General features: G+C 40.8%; 1 protein-coding gene across 2 annotated transcripts in view; it reads left to right on the plus strand.

Moving 5' to 3' along the window:
* The window catches only part of LOC113406332 (synaptotagmin-like protein 5), a 96,187-nt gene that overhangs the window by 12,881 nt on the left and 63,851 nt on the right, over window positions 1-19,455 (plus strand). For both annotated transcript variants that reach the window (XM_026650543.1, XM_026650544.1), the window contains exon 2: window positions 8,759-8,974. In XM_026650543.1, coding sequence (XP_026506328.1) covers window positions 8,759-8,974 — 216 coding nt within the window. The remainder of the gene's footprint in view (window positions 1-8,758; window positions 8,975-19,455) is intronic.

The raw sequence follows: 19,455 nt of genomic DNA on the forward strand, positions 1-19,455 counted from the left end.
CCCCTACCTGTACCCTGATTGCCCCAACCCTTATCCACACCCCCACCCCCAGACAGACCCCTGGGACTCCCACGCCCCATCCAACCACTCCCAACAGCCCCCCCCAGAACTCCTGACCCATCTAAACCCCTCTGCTCCCTGTCCCATTGACTGCTCCGATCCCTCTCCCCACCCCTGCCCCCTGACAGCCCCCCCCAGAATTCCCAACTCCCCCCCTTGCTCCTTGTCCCCTGATTGCCCCCTCCTGGGACCCCTGCTCCTAACTGCTCTCCAGAACCCCACCCCCTACCTAAGCCTCCCTGTTCCTTGTCCCCTAACTGCCCCCTCCTAAGACCCCCCCCCCAAATGCCCCCCAGGACCCTACCCCCTACCTGTACCCTGACTGCCCAAAACCTTCTCCACACCCCCCGAACTCCCGACCCCCCCTCCGTCTCTTGACTGCCCCCTCCAAAATCTCCCTGCCCCTTCTCCTGCCCCCTGTCCCCCTTACCCTGCCGCTCAGAACATGGTGTTGGGCTCTGTGCGGCACCGGACACGTGGCTGCGCTCCCCAGCGCAACACATAACCTGGTCCCTGCCCCCGCACAGTGCTGCCGGAGTGGGGCGCTGGGCAGCAGGGGAGGAGGAGCTGCCGAGGCCCGATGCAAACGGCCCGGCAGGCAGGCCGGCCGGCTCAGAGTGCGGGGGAGGGGGGGCGGGGAGGAGGAGCTCTACAGCTGCTCCGGAGTCCAGCCCGGCAAGCTGCGGGGGAAGGGCTCTGGCTGCCAGAGCCCCATGCGAGCAGCTGAATTTCCTGCAGCCCTCCCAGCCGTGCCTCGCTCTGCATGGGGGGGAAATCCCGGACATTTTTAGTGATTTACAAATTCCCCCCCGGACGCTATTTTTAACACAAAAAGCAGGACATGTCCGGGTAAATCCGGACGAATGGTAACCCTAGAGTTACCATATAGAATTGAACAGGCCTATGCAATATTGAATAAAACGTGAACATACAAAGTGTTTGGAGGGTCAGAGATTATTATCCTGCTGCCCCCAAAGCTGCACCTGCACAAATATTGGGTGATTATGCTAATAATCACTAAAAGCTCCTGATTTAGATGGGAAGGTGTGATGGGTTGGACCCCCCTTCTGGGGTGCCACCTGACGTATTGGGATCTCACTGAGCCCGCCCATTCCACCAGCTTTGGCTCCCTCACCCTGTCCTGCTGCACACACACACACAGCTGTAGAATCACACAGTGTCTGCAATCAGTTCTGTGTGGGAAGACTCAACTCAGGGAATTGCCCAGCACTCTGGTGCACATACCCTGTGGAGTGTAAACCCAAAGTTATATTGTCTTGTGCTGCATAGAGAGCTATATAGAGTAAACTCATGAAATTCGCTCCCTCCCTCAATGTGGAGGAAAATATGCACAGCTTTTTGCCCCCCAGTTATGAATTGCACAAACAGGGTTTTAGAATAAGCAAAATAAGTTTAAAAACTACAAAAGGTAGAATTTAAGTGATTATAAGGGATAGCAAACAGAACAAAGCAGACCAATGAGCATATAAAACAAACATGTAAACTAGGCTTAATACATTAAAAAAATTGGCTACAAATAGTAATTTATCACCCTAAAAGTTGTTTTATGCAGGTTGCAGAGTTTCTTGAAGGTAACTGTACTGCTTGCAGCTTAAATCTGCAGTTATATCCATCACAGGCTGACCTTTCTCGCCTGGGGTTCCCCCACCCCCCCCCGCTTAGTTCCTTTGTTTCTTCAGGTGTTTTCAGCAGTCTTCCTTCTTGGGCAGGGAGGCAATGGAGAAGAGCCAAGATTAACTCACTCCCCACCTTAAATAGGATTTACATATGGCAGGAATCCTTTGTTTCCTATTTTGACCCCCATCCCTTCCAGTGGAAAAATACCAGAAGTCCAAAATGGTGTCCGGTACCAGTGATATGATCACATGACCCTGCAGTGTTAAAGCAGCATCCCAGGAAACTTCTCGGGAAGGAGGGAGATTAGCTTCTTCAAAGCCCTATTATCCTTCCTAATGGCCCATCCAGGCTGTTTGCATACTGTCCAGTGGACGTTTCCCAGGTAAAAACATAGTTGTAATTATTACATGGTCAATATTTCTGACTTCAGATACAGAAATGATACATGCATACAAATTGGATAATCACCTTCAGTAAATCATAACCTTCCCAATGATACCTCACATGACCCATCTTGCATAAAACATATCTTAGTTATGCCATATTCATATTATAAGCATATCTCTATGAAGAATATGGGGTGTAGCGTCACAGGAAGGCAAGAAAAGTCACACCTTTCTATTCAAAGGGTCAACCAAGCACCGTTGGGGAATCCTGAGATACCAAGACACACACATTATCACAGAGGAGCAGAGAGGCAGGGCTAGAACTCACTAGTGCTTGGTCAGGTTATTAAAGATAGTTTGTAGATAATGGATGAGCTGGAGAGAAAAGCAAGAATCCAGAAACTCAGGCTGGTGAGTATCTAGAAAATATAAAGCCTGTGGACTCTAAGCAGTTTTTCCATGCACTGGCTTTATTAAACTCCATGAGTACAGCTATCTATGTATATAGATTCTGAAATAGGGCTGCCTGTTGCTAAAGCAACTTCAGCAAAAAAAAGTTTTCCATCACTTCAGAGAGTTTACTGATGTGGAATGACTTACTGAAGTTGGGCTATTTCTTTTTATAAGATTTATGAATAAGGATTTTTGTCCTGACGCTTTATGTTCACTGCATACACACAGAGAAGTTAGATAAAAACACAAATATTCTTGCTGCAAGCAGGGCCGGCTCTAGGTTTTTTGCCGCCCCTGGAATTGTGCTGCCCCAAGCACATGCTGCTTTGCTGGTGCCTAGAGCCGGTCCTGGCTGGAAGGTTGCAGCGTAACACTATGTTATTTCTTAGAATTCAGAGCAATAACACACAAGGACCCCAAATCAGCAAGAGACGATGAGACACTACATAACCCAAACTTGCTTGAAGCAGTCTCTTTCCATACTCACTCTGATAGATGCTTTCCTACAGAGCCCTCTAGCCTGCAAGCAGGACCAAAAAACCCTTCTCTTGCAGTTCTTATGCAGTCCTCAATACATCATATTGACTATTCTCCTTTTCTGCTGGACAGGAGGGGGAAAAAAAGCTTTCATTAGCTGAAAGAATAAGGTTTTATGTATGTTCTGCTGTACTTTGTAAGACGCAAGATTAGAGCTGGGCAAAATTTTTCATGTGAAACCTTTTTTTCACCAGAATATGCAGATTCACGTCAACTGAAACAGTTTATGAATTTGGGTCCATTTTGGCATCTTATTTTATTCAAATAAAGAAAAAAAATGAGAAATGTTGAAATGGTTCATTTGCCATTTCAGCAACTAAACGTGTTGACTTTTTATTACAAATTAACTTCCAATTTTATTTAAAAAACAATTTAAAAATGTTTTAAAAGCCTTGACATTGAAACTAAACATTTTGTTTCAAGTCAACCAAAATGTTTTGATTGACATGAAATGAAACATTTTTTGATGTTTCAGTTCGCTGAAAACTTCAAAACATTTTTGTTTTGGGTTGACCTGAAACAAATTTTTTTGTTCAGGCTTTTTGGGGACTTTCACCTGAACAGAATATTTGGTTATTGGACAATCCTACTTGAGATATTCTTCAGATGTCAGCTCAGACCTGCCTGCCATGTTCTATAAGTGAACTTTGTTTAGTGTTGTAAGAAATAATTACAACTCTAAACAAATCAGTAAATCTATTTATAATGCAAAAACACCGGTTACAATTCTTAAAGTGAAAGTATATGGCAAGTGGAGGACACTGTAATGGCAGTGCACTTCACAAACAATAATTGTGTGTATGGAGCAAATACATACTGAGACACTTGGCAACACTGTACAACCATTTGAAGTGACATTGAAGATACCAGAAAACTAAAATATAAAAACCAATACAAAGCCAAATAAGGTGATCCATAAAAATCTCCGTCCACCTTCTTAATGACCAGTGCTAGCAGTAATTGAAATTGAAAGCATCTCCACGGGGGAAACAAGGTAGTGTTTGCCAGGGATTACTGTGCTGTCATTCCTTTGCCGTTGTGTAGCGCCCTATAAACAGAAAGGGATACTTGTCTATGGTTTTGCAAGCGCTGGTGGATCACTGGGGCCATTTCACCAACAAAGACATGGAATGGTCTGGGAAGGGGCATGATACTCGCATCTTTAAGGAGACAGATCTGTTCAGAAAGCTGCAAGCAGAGACTTTCTTTCGGGACCACAAAATAACCATTGGTGATATTGAAATGCCAATAGTGATCCTGGGAGACCCAGCCTTCCCCTTACTCCCATGGCTCATGCAACCGGACACCTGGACAGCAGCAAGGAATAGGCTGAGCAGGTGCAGAATGGTGGTTGAATGTGCCTTTGGCCATATGAAGAATTTCTGGTACAGTTTCCTTACTAGGTTAGACTTCAGTGAAAGCAATATCCCCATGGTGATCGCTGTCTGCTGTGTGCTCCATAATACCTGTGAGGCAGAGGGTGAGAAGTTTCCACAGGGGTGGGGCATGGAGGCGGATAGGCTCTCTGCTAATTTTGAGCAGCCAGATAGCATGGCAATAAGAAGAGCTCCGCGTGGAGCAATGTGTCTCAGGGATGCTTTGAAAACCCGATTTAGTGATGACCCACAGTAATGTGTGCTGTTCTTGAGTTGTGCCTTCCCATACTGTGAACCTTGCTGTGCTTGCTGGGTTTCTGTCTCCAGCAAATCTGCTCTGTTTCCTTAGTTTCCTTGGACCTCTTCTTCCCCTATTGTGTGATGTAGTAAAGATTATTTCATTCTCAGGACCTTGACTTTTATTGCACAAATATATTGGAAGTGAAAGATCAGGAAAATAATGTAACCTTGGACAGTCTTTAGAGTAAAATTAGAAGGGGGAAAACACCATAATCTTGTCTTTTAAATACAGTGGCCTTGCCTGTCAAAGATTATTGTATGTGCACCTTTTATTGCTAGTACCCTCCTCTGGTGTGGAGTGGGAGGGATATAACTTTTGCCCCCCTCACTTCCTGGAATGTTTGGGAGATGGGGAGGGGAAGTACGGCGATGCAGGAATGCCGTTCTGCAGGGGCTGCAGAGGGAGTCTAGCCTCAAGGTGTTTCTCCTGAAGGTCAACCAGATGCCTCAACATGTCTGTCTGTTCCTTCAGAATCCCCATCATCTCCTGCTGCAGGCCACCTCATTCTCTTGGGCTGCTGTCTTGCTCACAGAGCAGAGAGCGTGGAGGATTTCTCTCTCTGAAAGTGCTCGGTGTCCACTGTCCCAGAGGCGGTCATAATCTCATTAAACACATCATCCCTATGCTCTTTCGCCTTTGTCTTATCTGAGAGAGCCTCTCCACCAGTGTGGAGGATGAGCTGAAGGCCACACTTTCAGCTGTAAGCCAAGGAAAGCTCTCCATGCTGAACAAACTGGAATTGGGAACTCAAAAGTTCCTGGGGCTTTAACAGAGGAGGGGCTGTTTCCTGTGTACCTGGCTGCTGAGCAGAGGATTGAAAACATTCACCAGAGCGGTCACAGTGGAGCACTCTGGGACACCTGGAGGCCAGTAAAGTAGACGTAAACAATGCACTGTCTACACTGCCTCTTCGTCGACCTAACAACATCAATTGAAGCGCTACATCTGTTGTGGAGATGGATAAATTAAGTCAATGTAGCAGGCGAGTTATGTTGGCGGAATGGACCTGTATACAGACATTATTAGATTGATGTAAGCTGCCTTACGTTGACCTTACTGTGTAGGGTAGACCATGCCTAAATGTTGTTATAGTAGAGATACAAGTTTCCCACCAAAGCGTTAACAAATAGACATAAATTATAAAAAGTAATAGAGAATGTACTATTTGGATGAAGCATAATCCTGCTCACACCAAATGTGCTTTTCTACCAAATAAACTAAGTAGATTAGAGCTTGAAGAATCAGAATTTGAATTACTGTGAAATAATTTAGTTCGTTTATCAGTCACATCATGATTTTAAACAATATATGCAGTATATCACAGTGGAGAAAGTACTCCTGGTGGATGGTTCATGGTATTCACCTCTAGTCAGCTTCTTTTCATACAGGAACCACATAGGCTATTTAATGAGTGAAGCGAAACCAAAGAGTAATAAAGAACTATGGACCTCATATACTTTCCTGATCCCAGCACCAGGCACAACTGGTGCAGAGAGGCTGAGGCTGCTATTTCAGCCTGTAAGCTAGAATAGCTGTGCTGTGCTACAGTCCCAGACCCTGGAATTGGGTTGAGTGGTAGAATTTTGCTTTCTCATGGAGAGACCTTAAAAATGCCCTTTGAATGTGAAGTTGATTTTGCTTAGTAATTAAAGTTAACGATTGCCTTTGCATCTATGGAAAGATCCATATACAGATTTCAATGGGAGGTTGTACATATGGAGAAATACAGTCACTCTTCAAAGATTAAATTTATATCCTGCAGATTCTAATAATTTCTTGCCTCTAGTAACAATGTAATAGTATATCAGAACTAGATATTATTTAAGGTGAAATACATAATTTCCCCCCTTTAATTACTTTTAAAGTGTTGCATATGTGACCAGTGTACAAGCTCCATAAATCTATACACACTGGTATAGAAGATGTCTTCTAATTTTAGACACACATACAATATCATTATAGTACTCTTAGTTTTTTCTTTTACATGTCTCTGTACATTGGTATACTAGCTAGTTCTGTTGTATGACTTCTGAAAAATAAACACCAACACCCTTAAAAGATTAGTGGTGACTAGCTCTGGAAAAGTAGGCTTGACGGCGTATTAGGTCATGTTTGTTATGATAGAAGTTGTTTCTTCAGTAGCGATCTGTGATGTGCTTGGTGTTTGCTTGAGAAACTGCCTGCTAGCAGGTGTTGAACCTGCTGCGAAAGGACTAAGGAGATTCTGTTCAGAAGCAGGTGACTCATTGTCTGTCTTGTTTGAAAAGGGGAGGTTGGAGTGGTAGTTTGGGGGTGGGGCAGAGATCAAGAATGTGGGTTGAGGGAGGAACCCTAGGAGTAGCATGCCCAGGGAGAATGTTTGATTTGATCATTTACCTTGTTGCTTACTTTATTATTAAAGCTCAGGAAGAGGGTGAGTTTGTATTTTACAGATTGTGTGAACAGCTGGGGAAGGGGTCTGTGCACACGATCATTTTAATGTTTCAGACCCACTATTGGTCTCACTGATTCTAAGCTATCGCACATTAAATCACTTTATATACCACTATGTTAGGCACCCAATGCTAAGCTCCCCTGGATGAATACTGATAAAGGAACAGTGTATTTTGAGCCTATTATACTTGTTTCAGAAAAGAAAATCAAAATTGCAATCAGCCCTGCTAGTTAAAAGAAAAATAATTGAAGAAGCCAAAGCAGTGTTGTCTTAATTTTGTCTTAAGTTCACTGGTATCAAAACCTATAACACCATGTATGTTATAAAAACAACAAGGAGTCTGGTGACACCTTAAAGACTAACAGATTTATTTGGGCATAAGCTTTTGTGGGTAAAAAAACCACTTGTTCAGATGCTTATGCCCAAATAAATCTGTTAGTCTTTAATGTGCCACCGGACTCTTCGTTGTTTTTGTGGCTACTGACTAACACAGCTACCCCTCTGATACTTGATATCATGTATGTTATGCCATTCTCCAAATATTTATTGTGACATGATAAATGTATCCTAATCAGATACATTAATAATTAATTTTCCTCAATTAATTTGATAATAGAAAGTAAAAAAGAAATAGTTCTTCCTCTTTTTCTTCTGATCTATAGAAATGATCAGTTCCTGCACTGTTCAATCTGTCACTGAACCTTTAGGCTCATAATCGTCTGTGTGTTTGTGGTGGTGGGAACTTAACTGGCTTTCTTCTCTGAATAAGTACTATTTAATCAATGTCTCAGCATAATGTTAGATGACACTGTGGATACTGGAGATTTTTCTTCCAGATAACCTTAGAGCAGATGCCTTGACCACAGGATCTGTATTAACTGCCTAGTATTTTTTGCAAGGACAGTCATGTTAAGAACATAAGAAGGGCCATACTAGGTCAGACCAAAGGTCCATCTAGCCCAGTATCCTGTCTTCCGAGAGTGGCCAATGCCAGGTGCCCCAGAGGGAATGAACAGAGCAGGTAACCATCAAGTGATACATCCCGTCGCCCATTCCCAGCTTCTGGCAAACAGAGGCTAGGGACGCCATCCCTGTCCATCCTGGCTAATAGCCATTAATGGATCTATCCTCCATGAACATATCTAGAAATGTTAACCCAAATGTCCTGGCCAAATTTATACTAAGGCATTTACATTTTGCCTCCTTATATATACCTTGCAGTTTCCAGTTGGCTACGTTATACTTTTTCATAGCTGAAAGTATGGTGGTGTTGTGACCTGCTAAATAACTGGTGCATTTTATCTTATGTAGGGCTGCATTTCAGTGTGGGGTGGTTGTGTAATTAGTATGTCTGTCTGTAAAGGGGTTTGGTGTGAAAATATAATTTAAATTTGCATAGCTCTTCTTTACTGTTGTCTTTTATAGTGCTTAGCACTCTTATCCTGTTATCATTTTATACACATTGCCTAGAGACTCTGTTACTTGAACCTAAGAGGATACAGAATATTACCATGAAATGTTATGATCCCAGTGGTATCTCAGATTTAAAGTGCCCTCTATTTTTTATTTCCAGGAAATTGAAGAATGAGTTGTTGGAAGTGAGACGAAAAGGTGGAAACCGCCATTGCCGACAGGACCGCGGCAGGGTCTGTGTTCGCTGTCAGAAAAACCTGGGCTTAATCTTTGACAGGGGGGACCAGTGCCAAGAATGCAAACTCACAGTTTGCAACAAGTGTCGTGTTTTGGGAATTGATGGGAACTGGAAGTGCACTGTGTGTGCCAAGATTGCGTAAGTTCTGAAGCTTTTGTAAATATGGAGTTAGAAGCCATCTGTGTAATAAATACGTTTATGCTGCTTCTGCTGCTGCTTCCTCACTCTTTAACACAAGGGCATAACACAGCAGGCATAGAAGGGGAAAGGCTTATTTTAAGTGGCTTATATTTTCAGCAATATTTATTTCATCATCTTCTCTTCAGCACCTGCTTGTTGTTTTTGTTGTTGCTGGGATTTTTTGTTTATTTGTTTTATGGCTTTTTAAAAGAGTGCTCCTAGCATCACAGATGCTAAACCACAGGTGTGAATGAGCTGAAAATAAGTGAAGATTATTGTTTTGTAATACATCTGTTTACATTATAAAGGAACAGACCTAATAATTGAATAATATTACAACTAAAACTATGTAAGGTCCCTGGATGTTCAGTCTAATATGATCTGTTATTTTGCAAAAGAGAAGGGCTGCAAAAATAAGAGTAAAAGTACTTTCAGCAACACTTTTATCCTTGTCTCCTTAGCCTCTGTTATATTAACACCTCCACATCTGTTAAAAAGGCTTTAATGTAAAACATCTCCCCATGCCTATAGAATTAGATAGAGTTCTGAAATGAATGGCATTCTGTCAAATGTACAGGCAAGTCAACCTTTGCTTTTCTGCTGTTAGAATATAGAGTGTGGTATCAAATGTTGCTAAGCAATCCTCAGTGCAGTCATTATTAAACAGAATTGCATATGAGCACTTCAAAGTTACAGCATGTCTGTATGTATTTTACGGCACCACAGTATCGCTTGCTTAATCTGCTAGACTGATGTATCAGCATTACGCATAATTTTACTTTTACTATACAATTCATAAAGTACCGTTTTACTCCTAGATTTTTTAAATGTAGTGAACAGGTTCTTATTACAAGCAGGTGGTATCTATTTGTATATTCTGAACTGTGCAGAAGGCATTTTGCAGACAAGTAATGATAAGTTCCTGCCCCAAAGAGATTACCATCTAAATAGACAGTGTACTAATGAAGAATGGGAGATGGGATGCAACTAAGAACACTGTGATTGGACAGTGAAGATTTTCATACCTTTTGATACTGCCACAGTTCTAGTTTGGATTTGTTCAGTTGTATTTTCAGACATCTTATTTAATTTTTTTGCAGGGAAGACTAGGGTTTTAGGCATTTTGAAATAATTGCATTCGAATGAGGAGAGGGTTATGTGATGGCAGGAGAAGGGAGAAGGCGCCGATATGAGTGAGAATATGACATGAGGGAGCAGTTAGTCATGCAGGTTGCGTGGAGTGAAAGAGGTGTGAACAGAGGGGCAAAAACCTCTTAATGTTATTTTTCAGTTATGTGGTGTGGATCTGTATAAGGGGTCTAATTCCTTCATGGTAGTTTCATTGTGCTTGGATCTTGGCAAAAGTGGGTTTTTTTTCTCTCCTGTAAACTAAATTTAATTTAGTACTCATGGAAGATTCCAAATTTGACCCCCCTGAAGAATGAAATTTTGTCTATCCACAAGACTGATACAGCACGAGCAACAGCTACTCAAGCTTCTCTATCCTGCTCCCACCAATATGACTTAGCCTTTCTTTTGAAAGGGACCACCTGTAGGACTGAGGGGGCAGTTTAGACACTCTACTCTTCAGTTCTTGGTTCTTTGGTCATCTAATTCTTGACTTTTCTGCTGAAATGGTCACCTGTGTACTATTAACTTCTATTTTGGATGTGTAAACCTATCCGCTATGAAATGAGATCACCCAGCTCCTCGCACATAGGACATTGAGCTGCTGTTGGACAAGAAAGACCGTTAGTCGTTACCAGTGTAGTCCATCATTTTAATCCATGATCTGTAGGTGAAAGGCTCAGTATCTCATTATGCTTGAATCATCCATTTTTTTCTTCAGTAAGCTTCAAAAGCATTTCTCTTCAAGTCATTGGAAAGCCTACTATGGTACAGCAAAGTATTGTTATTGGTGCGTTTACTGAAAAAAATATCTATGCTTTTCCATCATGGCTGGACATATGAGTGTATTGTAGAGTTTCCCTGATCTGAGTAGATATTCTAATTTAAATGGTTGCCAAAACACATAGCCATGAAAGAAAATCTGAACATCACCTGTCAGTTACCTCTGTCTCTTTCTTTAATAAACTTCCTTCCATCTTTCACTCCTCTTGATTTCCCTAGTTTGATATCTCAGTCCTGCCTACCCATTATGTCAGAGGTAACCATGGCATTTCCTGTGCAATAAGAAGACATTTTGTCATGTAGTCCATGACAGATTTTCAGCACTATTCTAATACTTACAGTGGCTTTCCATTCAAATGTCAAAAAATCAGGAGAAAGATGAGGCAAATTATGAATACACTGCCTTTGTCTGCAAATTATTTAAAAATTCTTGTAGTTTTAAAAAAAATGTTGTAACTACTTATCAGACAAATGGAAAGAATAATATTGTAGCATCAGAGTATCTGGAGGAAGGAGGGGAGAGACCATGTCGAAAAACGCCAACAAAACTTTTGTACAGTCAAACCACCACAATAGCATCTACTTTCCCAGAGTTGGCAAAAGGCAGCTCCAACTCCCCCAGAACACTACTTTGTTTTAATTGCCCCAGCCTCTCTCTTAAACCACACTTGCCTTCAGCCCCACTAATGGGGGGAGGGAGATGGCCATTACAATACATTCACTACATTCTAGAACCCTCAGAAGAAAAATCACCTAATGAAGAACTTCATCAAACTCTCTGGATGGAAATTTAAATATAAAAAAGTGAGAGATCCTCAAGCATTTTTAAATACAACATAAAGAAACCTAACTTTATATGCAAATTGTATTCCAAAAGAACTATACATCATTAGAAAACAGATAATGAACACTATTATTCATGATCAGGAACAAGAGAATTAGTTATCTTGTCATCTGGAGCATCCCCATTTTAATTGGCAGAGATCAAGGTTGCAAAAGTACCCAGAAATCATGAAATGCAAAGCTAAGGTTGCCCCACATTCTTAATTCTGCCACCATGTGTAATACAATGTAGTTAAGCTTGGCAGAATTCAATATTTTGTGAATATAATTTTGACAGATAATATTGCTGTTCATTTTTAAGCATTTTTCCTCCAAATTTTATCTGTTTGAATTTTCACAGTTGAGGGAACTTGGGGGGAGGGCAGTAGACCTTGATATTCAAAAAGTTAAACTTTTATATCCATTAAAACACAAATTGTCAACATCACATGTCAAAATATTAGGGTTTGATTTAAGGATATTTAATTTGTATAAGTTCTCAAGCAGCATTTTTCATACTTTGCCTATCTTTACATTTTTTACTATTATTGATGGAAATGTTTTTTTGCTGGTTTGTGTGTGTACAGTGAAATCAACGTTTACTGACATTTACTGATAAAAATCTAATCATATCAAGCCTAAATATAGTATTTAGTCACCTGTTCATAAACTTAATGTCTTCTATAGTTTTAATCGCTGTAGTATTTAAGTACTTCCCTGGATAAATTGAATCGGTATTGTGAGATCCCTAATGGATTTCAAAGAGTTTTCTCTCCTTCTCCCCTTCCTGCATAAGGGCCAATTGTCATCAATAGTTTTCTCAGATGAATAGTAACTGAGAAATGTTTAACCTTGGATTGAAACTTTCCATTTGAATAGGGTTTTTTTGGTGTATTTACTAAAATTTTGTCAATAAAACTTTGGTCAGTTTGTGTTTTAAACACACCTGTTTAACAAGGTGCCAGCGATAGGTTGGGGAAAGCCCTGTTCTGCTGTCAAAATGCCAGGAAGCTTGGTTTGAAACTTCAGGCTATAAATATTCCTAATTATATATGTATGGCCTATATCTTTTACTCCTGTGGAATGAATAAATAAGTGAGGTTAAATGCCTGGACAGCCAAGTTTCCATAGCAGTACATAGCAGAAATGAGGAGCTTTATCTGCATCTTTGAAATAAGTATTCTGTCTCCAAGTAACAGGAAAAGTCATCAGTAATGTTAATTACTTTCCATAGCACACAGCGAGCCTAAAAACAGAGAAATTTCAAACAAGTTAACACAAAAATCTTCCTTGTGGTTCTTATTGCTTTTAATTTCAGTGACTCTTCAGTGACAATTTGCCTGGTTCTCTCTCTTTTTCTTTTATTTTTATTTTTTTTTAAATAATTACACAATTTTTTTTTCTTTCCTCAAAAGCACATTGCAAATAGTCTGGGTGGAAGCAAACCCACAGAAAAGTGTGTGTGTGTGTGTGTGCACGCGCGCCTGCACGTATGTGTGGGTGTATAAGATGGTGGATTGATTGTATAGTAGTTATCAACAAGAGTTTTATCAGCAGGAGCTAATCTCAATAACCATAAACTGTAGCAAGTTACCATAAGTAAAAGTTCTGATCAGCCCCAGCTTCATCATCCAGTTTACAGAGCCTGGGTGTGAAGCCCTGCCTTCCCTAGGTGTTCTCCTACCTCTGGTTCCCCATCAGCCATTCACATAGCTTTTCCCTGAGTAGCTGTGCAATGGGAGATGAAAGGGAAGCCAGAGTTAACTACTCTGCTTTACTGGGGGTCTGGTACAGCTCTTGTTCTCTGTCACAGCACACAGTTCTGTCAATAACCTGCTTGTCCAATTGAAACTCTTCTGAGGTAAATTGTAGAGATGGATGAATTTCTGTCCCACTAGAAATTCCACTATTTAGACATTTGTTTTCATCCTGAGCGAAAAGCTAAGAAATATTTTGATGTGGAAATGTTTTGTTGCAGTTCATCTAACCAAATCGAAATGCTTCGTTTGGTTCAACGTTAAACGGTGTCTGCCTGAGCTGCCACAATGTCTTACAGGGGTTGTAGTTCAGGTGCCCCATGTCCCCATTCTCCTATTTGGGCTAGACTCAATGACTGGACTATATTTTTTATGGTCTATTCCTGTCCTGGGCCTCCCTGACTAATGTGGCAGTTCCACAGAGGAGAGACTGAAGTACGTGAGGCACCCAAGCTACGACACTCATGAGGCACTCTGGCAGCTCAGACAGACACAACTTAATATGAAAGTGGTCCAAACCAAAATGTTTCAGTTCACTTCAGCAAACCAAAATGTTTCAATTCAGATTGGCCCAACCCAAAAATGACTTTTTTAACGTTTTCCTGATTGAAAATTCTCTGCAAAATTGACATTTTCACACAGAAAATTTCTGTTTTCTGGAAACCACATTTTCCATTGGAAAAAATATTTCAGTAGAAAATTCCTGATCTGTTCTAGTAAATGGGTAGCTTCAAGTGCATAGTCACTCTTGTAAAGAAAAAGGGGGAAACCTCTGGGATTATCTGGCAATTTAATAATTAGGAAACACACCAGGAAGGGGAAGGGAAGGCTGAAAAATATCATATTTAAATTTAAATGGGCATGGACACCCCACCGAGCTGTGTTATGCTTTAGTTCTAGAGGAATTTGCTACCAAACGCAACCTCCCTTGGCAGGAATGGGTAGGTGATAGAGTTGCAAAGGACTATAAGATGTCTAATAATTGCTCACACTATTGAGCCATTTAGTTCAGGACACAGGACTATGTAGATTGATTACTAATATCTGATGATTCAGATGAGACCCCAAATAAAATGTACAGCACCCAGCTGATTCAAGTACATCAATGTTATTACAAGGAGTGGGGGAGAAAAATTGTTCTCTTTATCCTCTGAGGATAGGACAAGAAGCAATGGGCTTAAATTGCAGCAAGGGAGGTTTAGGTTGGACATTAGGAAAAACTTCCTAACTGTCAGGGTGGTTAAGCACTGGAATAAATTGTCCAGGAAGGTTGTGGAATCTCCGTCACTGGAGATTTTTAAGAGCAGGTTAGATAGATGCCGGTCAGGGATGGTCTAGATAAAACTTAGTCCTGCCATGAGTGCAGGGGACTGGACTAGAAGACCTCTCGAGGTCCCTTCCAGTTCAACACTTCTATGATTTTATGATTGTGCATGATTTTCTTTAAAACATTCCCAGTCATTTAAGATAGGGGTAAGAGCAAGCAGACAGATAAAGTTATTGCTGTCATACTCGCTTGCTCACTAAAGCTATTAGTCGCAATACACTCTATCTGGCACTACACTGGAGAACCCATCCAAACCTTACTTTGACAAAATGCATTGAAAGGGTATTCTTTATCACTACACTTGCTATTGAGAATGCCAGAGGTTGGCTTTTGGAGGGGTGTAAGTAAAAGAATATCATGTTTTCATATGTGAATTTGGATCTCAGGTCAGTTTAAAAAAATACTCTAAAAGCTTTGGTTTGGTGTCCCATTAAATATAGTGAAAAATTATCTAAGTCATACAGTGCAGTTTGGTCCCACGTCAGGACTGGGAGAAAGAAAAATAGATTGCTAGGAAAAACACTCCCATCTTGTTACAGTTATCAGTGTCTGAAAATAATAGAGTGCAAGAGACAGTTTCATTTCTAGTTCTTCAGTTTTAGTTTTGGAATGTGAGATGCAATTATTAAATTCAAACTTCAAGACAGATTTAGGAATTCATTTTATATTTTGAATGAAAAAATAGTTGTGTAGGTAAATGGATCTGATGCTCCTAAAGGAGATAAAGGATTAAGCTACTGTAACCTGAAGCCCTTTCCGTAAATTGTTCACTATAAATTGAAAGTGGTAGTATATGGGTGTCTGACGGTTAACCCTTGGACTCCCTTGCCTTGTTAGAAGGTAAGTATTTTCTATACATATGGTCTATGAGATATGAGCTTTTTAACAATCAAGGCTGCTGTGACTCAAGATCCTAAAAAAAATTTGCATTGATGATGAAAAAGACAAAGATATAAGGTGGTGACACTGAGGTTTCCAAGCCTGTTCAACCTGTCAGTTGCTATGACTGTCTACTTATGATTTTCTTTCACTATGCCTGGCATTAGACTTGGCCAGGGAAGTCAAATGCTTGGTAAGGATTCATATGTCCTTATTCTTCACATTTCATGCAGCAGATGATGGGTTTTACTTTTATTGTTTACTTCAGGCATGTCTGTTCAAATCAATGTTATGAGTCGAACTATTTTGAACCCTCCATAAACTCTGTAGCTGTGTTGAAGGAGAAGAATGGGTTTAGTCTATCTCACAGGAAAGCAGTTCTAAAGTTACTGAGATATAAACATTTATTACAGTGCTTTTCTTAAACATTACCAATCAGGTAATGCTACAATCTGAATTGGGCACCAGCTTCCCAATGTAAAATGGCATCGGAATTGTAACTGTCAACCTTCTTCATGCCTCGCACCACTTTTGAAAAGGAAAAAAGTATGTTCCACCAACTATATATTAAATACATACTTGTCATGTTTATGTCAAATTTGTCAGTTTCATGAACATATAAAGCTAAAGTGATGGTAATGATGCATCTAGATTTTAAAATACAGTAGCTTCTGCTTAATATGATCAATTTGGTTAGAGTGGTGAATGAAAATACAATTTATAGTTTTTAGCTGTACTGTCACATAGTTCAAGTCCTTCATAATACTGCACAGTCACATGGTTTCTTGCCTGCTCAAACCAGCATGAAATGGCTTCTTTAACATCTCCACTCCATCTCTGTTTAGCTTTCAATTTGCATTTTCAGGAACAGTGACCTAGCAAGCAGGAATTAAGTCCTTAATAGTCCTTAATAGCTGCAGTGCTGCAAGCTACCTTAGGAGCAAGGGCCTCTGCAGGTGGGCACCAGCTCCATAACAGTGTGAGCTGTAGTGCTGCTAGTACAGGGGTAGGCAACCTATGGTACGTGTGCCAAAGGCGGCACGCGAGCTGATTTTCAGTGGCACTCACACTGCCCAGGCCCTGGCCAACGGTCCAGGGGGCTCTGCATTTTAATTTAATTTTAAATGAAGCTTCTTAAACATGTTAAAAACCTTATTACTTTACATACAACAATAGTTTAGTTATATATTATAGACTTATAGAAAGAGACCCTCTAAAAACATTAAAATGTTTTACTGGCACGCGAAACCTTAAATTAGAGTGAATAAATGAAGACTCGGCACACCACTTCTGAAAGGTTGCCGACCCCGTGCTAGTAGCTTCTGCAGCAGGAGTGTCCTAAGAAAAAAATCCTTATGTGGAGGTGTTAGATGTGTCATGTAAAGGATCTGTTACAATAGTTAACTCTTCCATTCTTTCTCATAAATGGACATTAGGTTATTTTATTTAACAAAGTAGCAGCCCTCATCATGCTTCAAATAGCTGGATGGCTAATTTTCAGGCAACCAATTGGCAAACCACCCAAAACTCATCTGCAGTCCACCAGTGGTCTGCGGGTCATGGATTGAGAACCAGTGAACAGACAGGATTTGCTTATTACCAGGAATCTGTTAGACATGTAAGCAGTCATGTAGATCTCACAATGAAGTTTCTTCCAGATGAGAAGGATGTAAACCACTAAACAGGAGAGTTGTTAAATCTCACCAAAGCACTGCCCAGCCCTATTAATGGTTTAATTTAGATGAAACATCCCAAGAGCATTTGTTGCCAAAAATAAATTGGAACGTCTGTCAGCAGCTTCTACTTGTTTTGCAGGCAACACAAATTATATTAGACATTTGCCACATCCAATAAGATCCAAATGTACATTTTGCATTTATGCGCCATTTGGAGGGAGTATTGATGATTCAGTGAATTGCCTTTTCTGATTAAATGAACTGTTCTTAGCTATCCTGTGATCAGCTTCTCACAGTAGCATTATTGCAAGTTGGGATGGTGGTGGGAGTCTGGCATTACAATTTGTTATGAATGGAATAGCCAAAAATACTGTAAACTCTGTTTTTTGAGCCTTTTATTTGACAACCCACCATGCTCGTATAGAATGTTATGTCTAACATCTTTCATGCATTATATAACATTCTTTATAATTATTTAAAAAGAAAACAGAAAAGATTCTCCTTCTTCCCTCCACCCCCCCACGATAAATTGAACAGATAAAGGGGAAAAAATTGTGGGCCAAATTCATTGCTGGTGTAACTCATTGACGTAACTGGAGTTACATTGACAGGAAATTTGGCTTAAAATATCTCCGAGGCTTAGCCTTAAGCAAAGAGCATCTGCTTCACAAACCAAATAAGGAAGAGTCCTAGTTTTGAAGAGCATCACAGCGAAAGGTTCAGGATGATGTCAACCATTATTCTACTCTTGCATTTTGTATCACAGACAAAATCATCTTTTATGCCAGTCTGTCTGTAATTTACCGTATTTATTAATGTGCACCCAACAACAATAAAAAGGGCCTTCAGAACTCTAAGAGCCCCTGATGCAAGCTACAAAAACAAAAATTAAATTAGGTTTATATGATCCTCACCTGCCATTTACCTAGCATTGGTGACTTCAAGGAATTCTAACTAGCTAGCAAGTACTGAGCCTGTTGGGTTATCCAAGAGTTACTCGTCCATTTTCATTTTCATTCCATACTTCTCCAGATTCTGCTGTGTTAAGGGTTTGCAACTAAAATAGGTATCTGTACTATTACCTGATGATTCCTGAAGGATCTACTCTCCAGGGTAATCTCTCCACTAATCCTCATTGATGGGGCTTTGCCTGCTTCTGTATTGTGACTAGAGACAGCCCCAACACTTGTATGGCAGTGCAGGGGATGTTGGCTTTACCCACCTGGCAAACCACTGGAAGTTTTTAATGAGGCTAATGAAGACCTTAGGGATAGTAGCAGGGTGGCTAATGGGAACATGAATATGGAGGTAGAAATGACCACATCCAAGGTGGAAGTCAATCTCAAACGGCTTAATGGGATTAAATCGGGGGCCTGGATAATCTCCATCCAAGAATATTAAAGGAACTGACACATGGAATTGCAAGTCCAATAGCAAGGATTTTTAATGAATCTGTAAACTTGGGGGTCAGATTTTCCTGGATGTGATAGCTGACAGATTTCTTCACCAAATAGTGAAGTTCTGAAACAGCCTTCCAAGGGAAGCAGTGAGGGCAAAACACCTAACTGGCTTCAAGACTGAGATTGACACATTTATGGAGGGGATGGTATGACAGGACTGCTTGTAGCAAAAATCCCCAATGGCCAGAGACAGGACACTAGATGGGAGGGCTCAGAATTATTACAGAGAATTCTTGCTCAGGTGTCTGCCTGGTGGGTCTTGCCCACGTGCTCTGGGTCTAACCGGTCACCATATTTGGGGTTGGGAAGGAATTTTCCCCTGGGTCAGATTGGTGAAAAATGTGGGGGGGTTTGCCTTCCTCTGCAGCATGGGTCACGGGTCACTTGCAGGTTTAAACTAGTGTAAATGGTGGATTCTCTGTAACTTGAAGTCTTTAAATCATGATTTGAGCACTTGAGTACCTCAGCCAGAGGTTAGGGGTCTATTACAGGAGTGAGTGGATGAGGTTCTGTGGCTGCAACATGCAGGAGGTCAGTCTAGATGATCACAATCATCCCTTCTGACCTTAATGTCTATGAATCTATAAGTGTGTGGTTTGGAAGGAGT

The sequence above is a fragment of the Terrapene carolina genome, unplaced genomic scaffold, assembly GCF_002925995.2.
Source record: "Terrapene carolina triunguis isolate 2854851 unplaced genomic scaffold, T_m_triunguis-2.0 Scaffold26, whole genome shotgun sequence".
NCBI lineage: Eukaryota > Metazoa > Chordata > Testudines > Emydidae > Terrapene > Terrapene triunguis.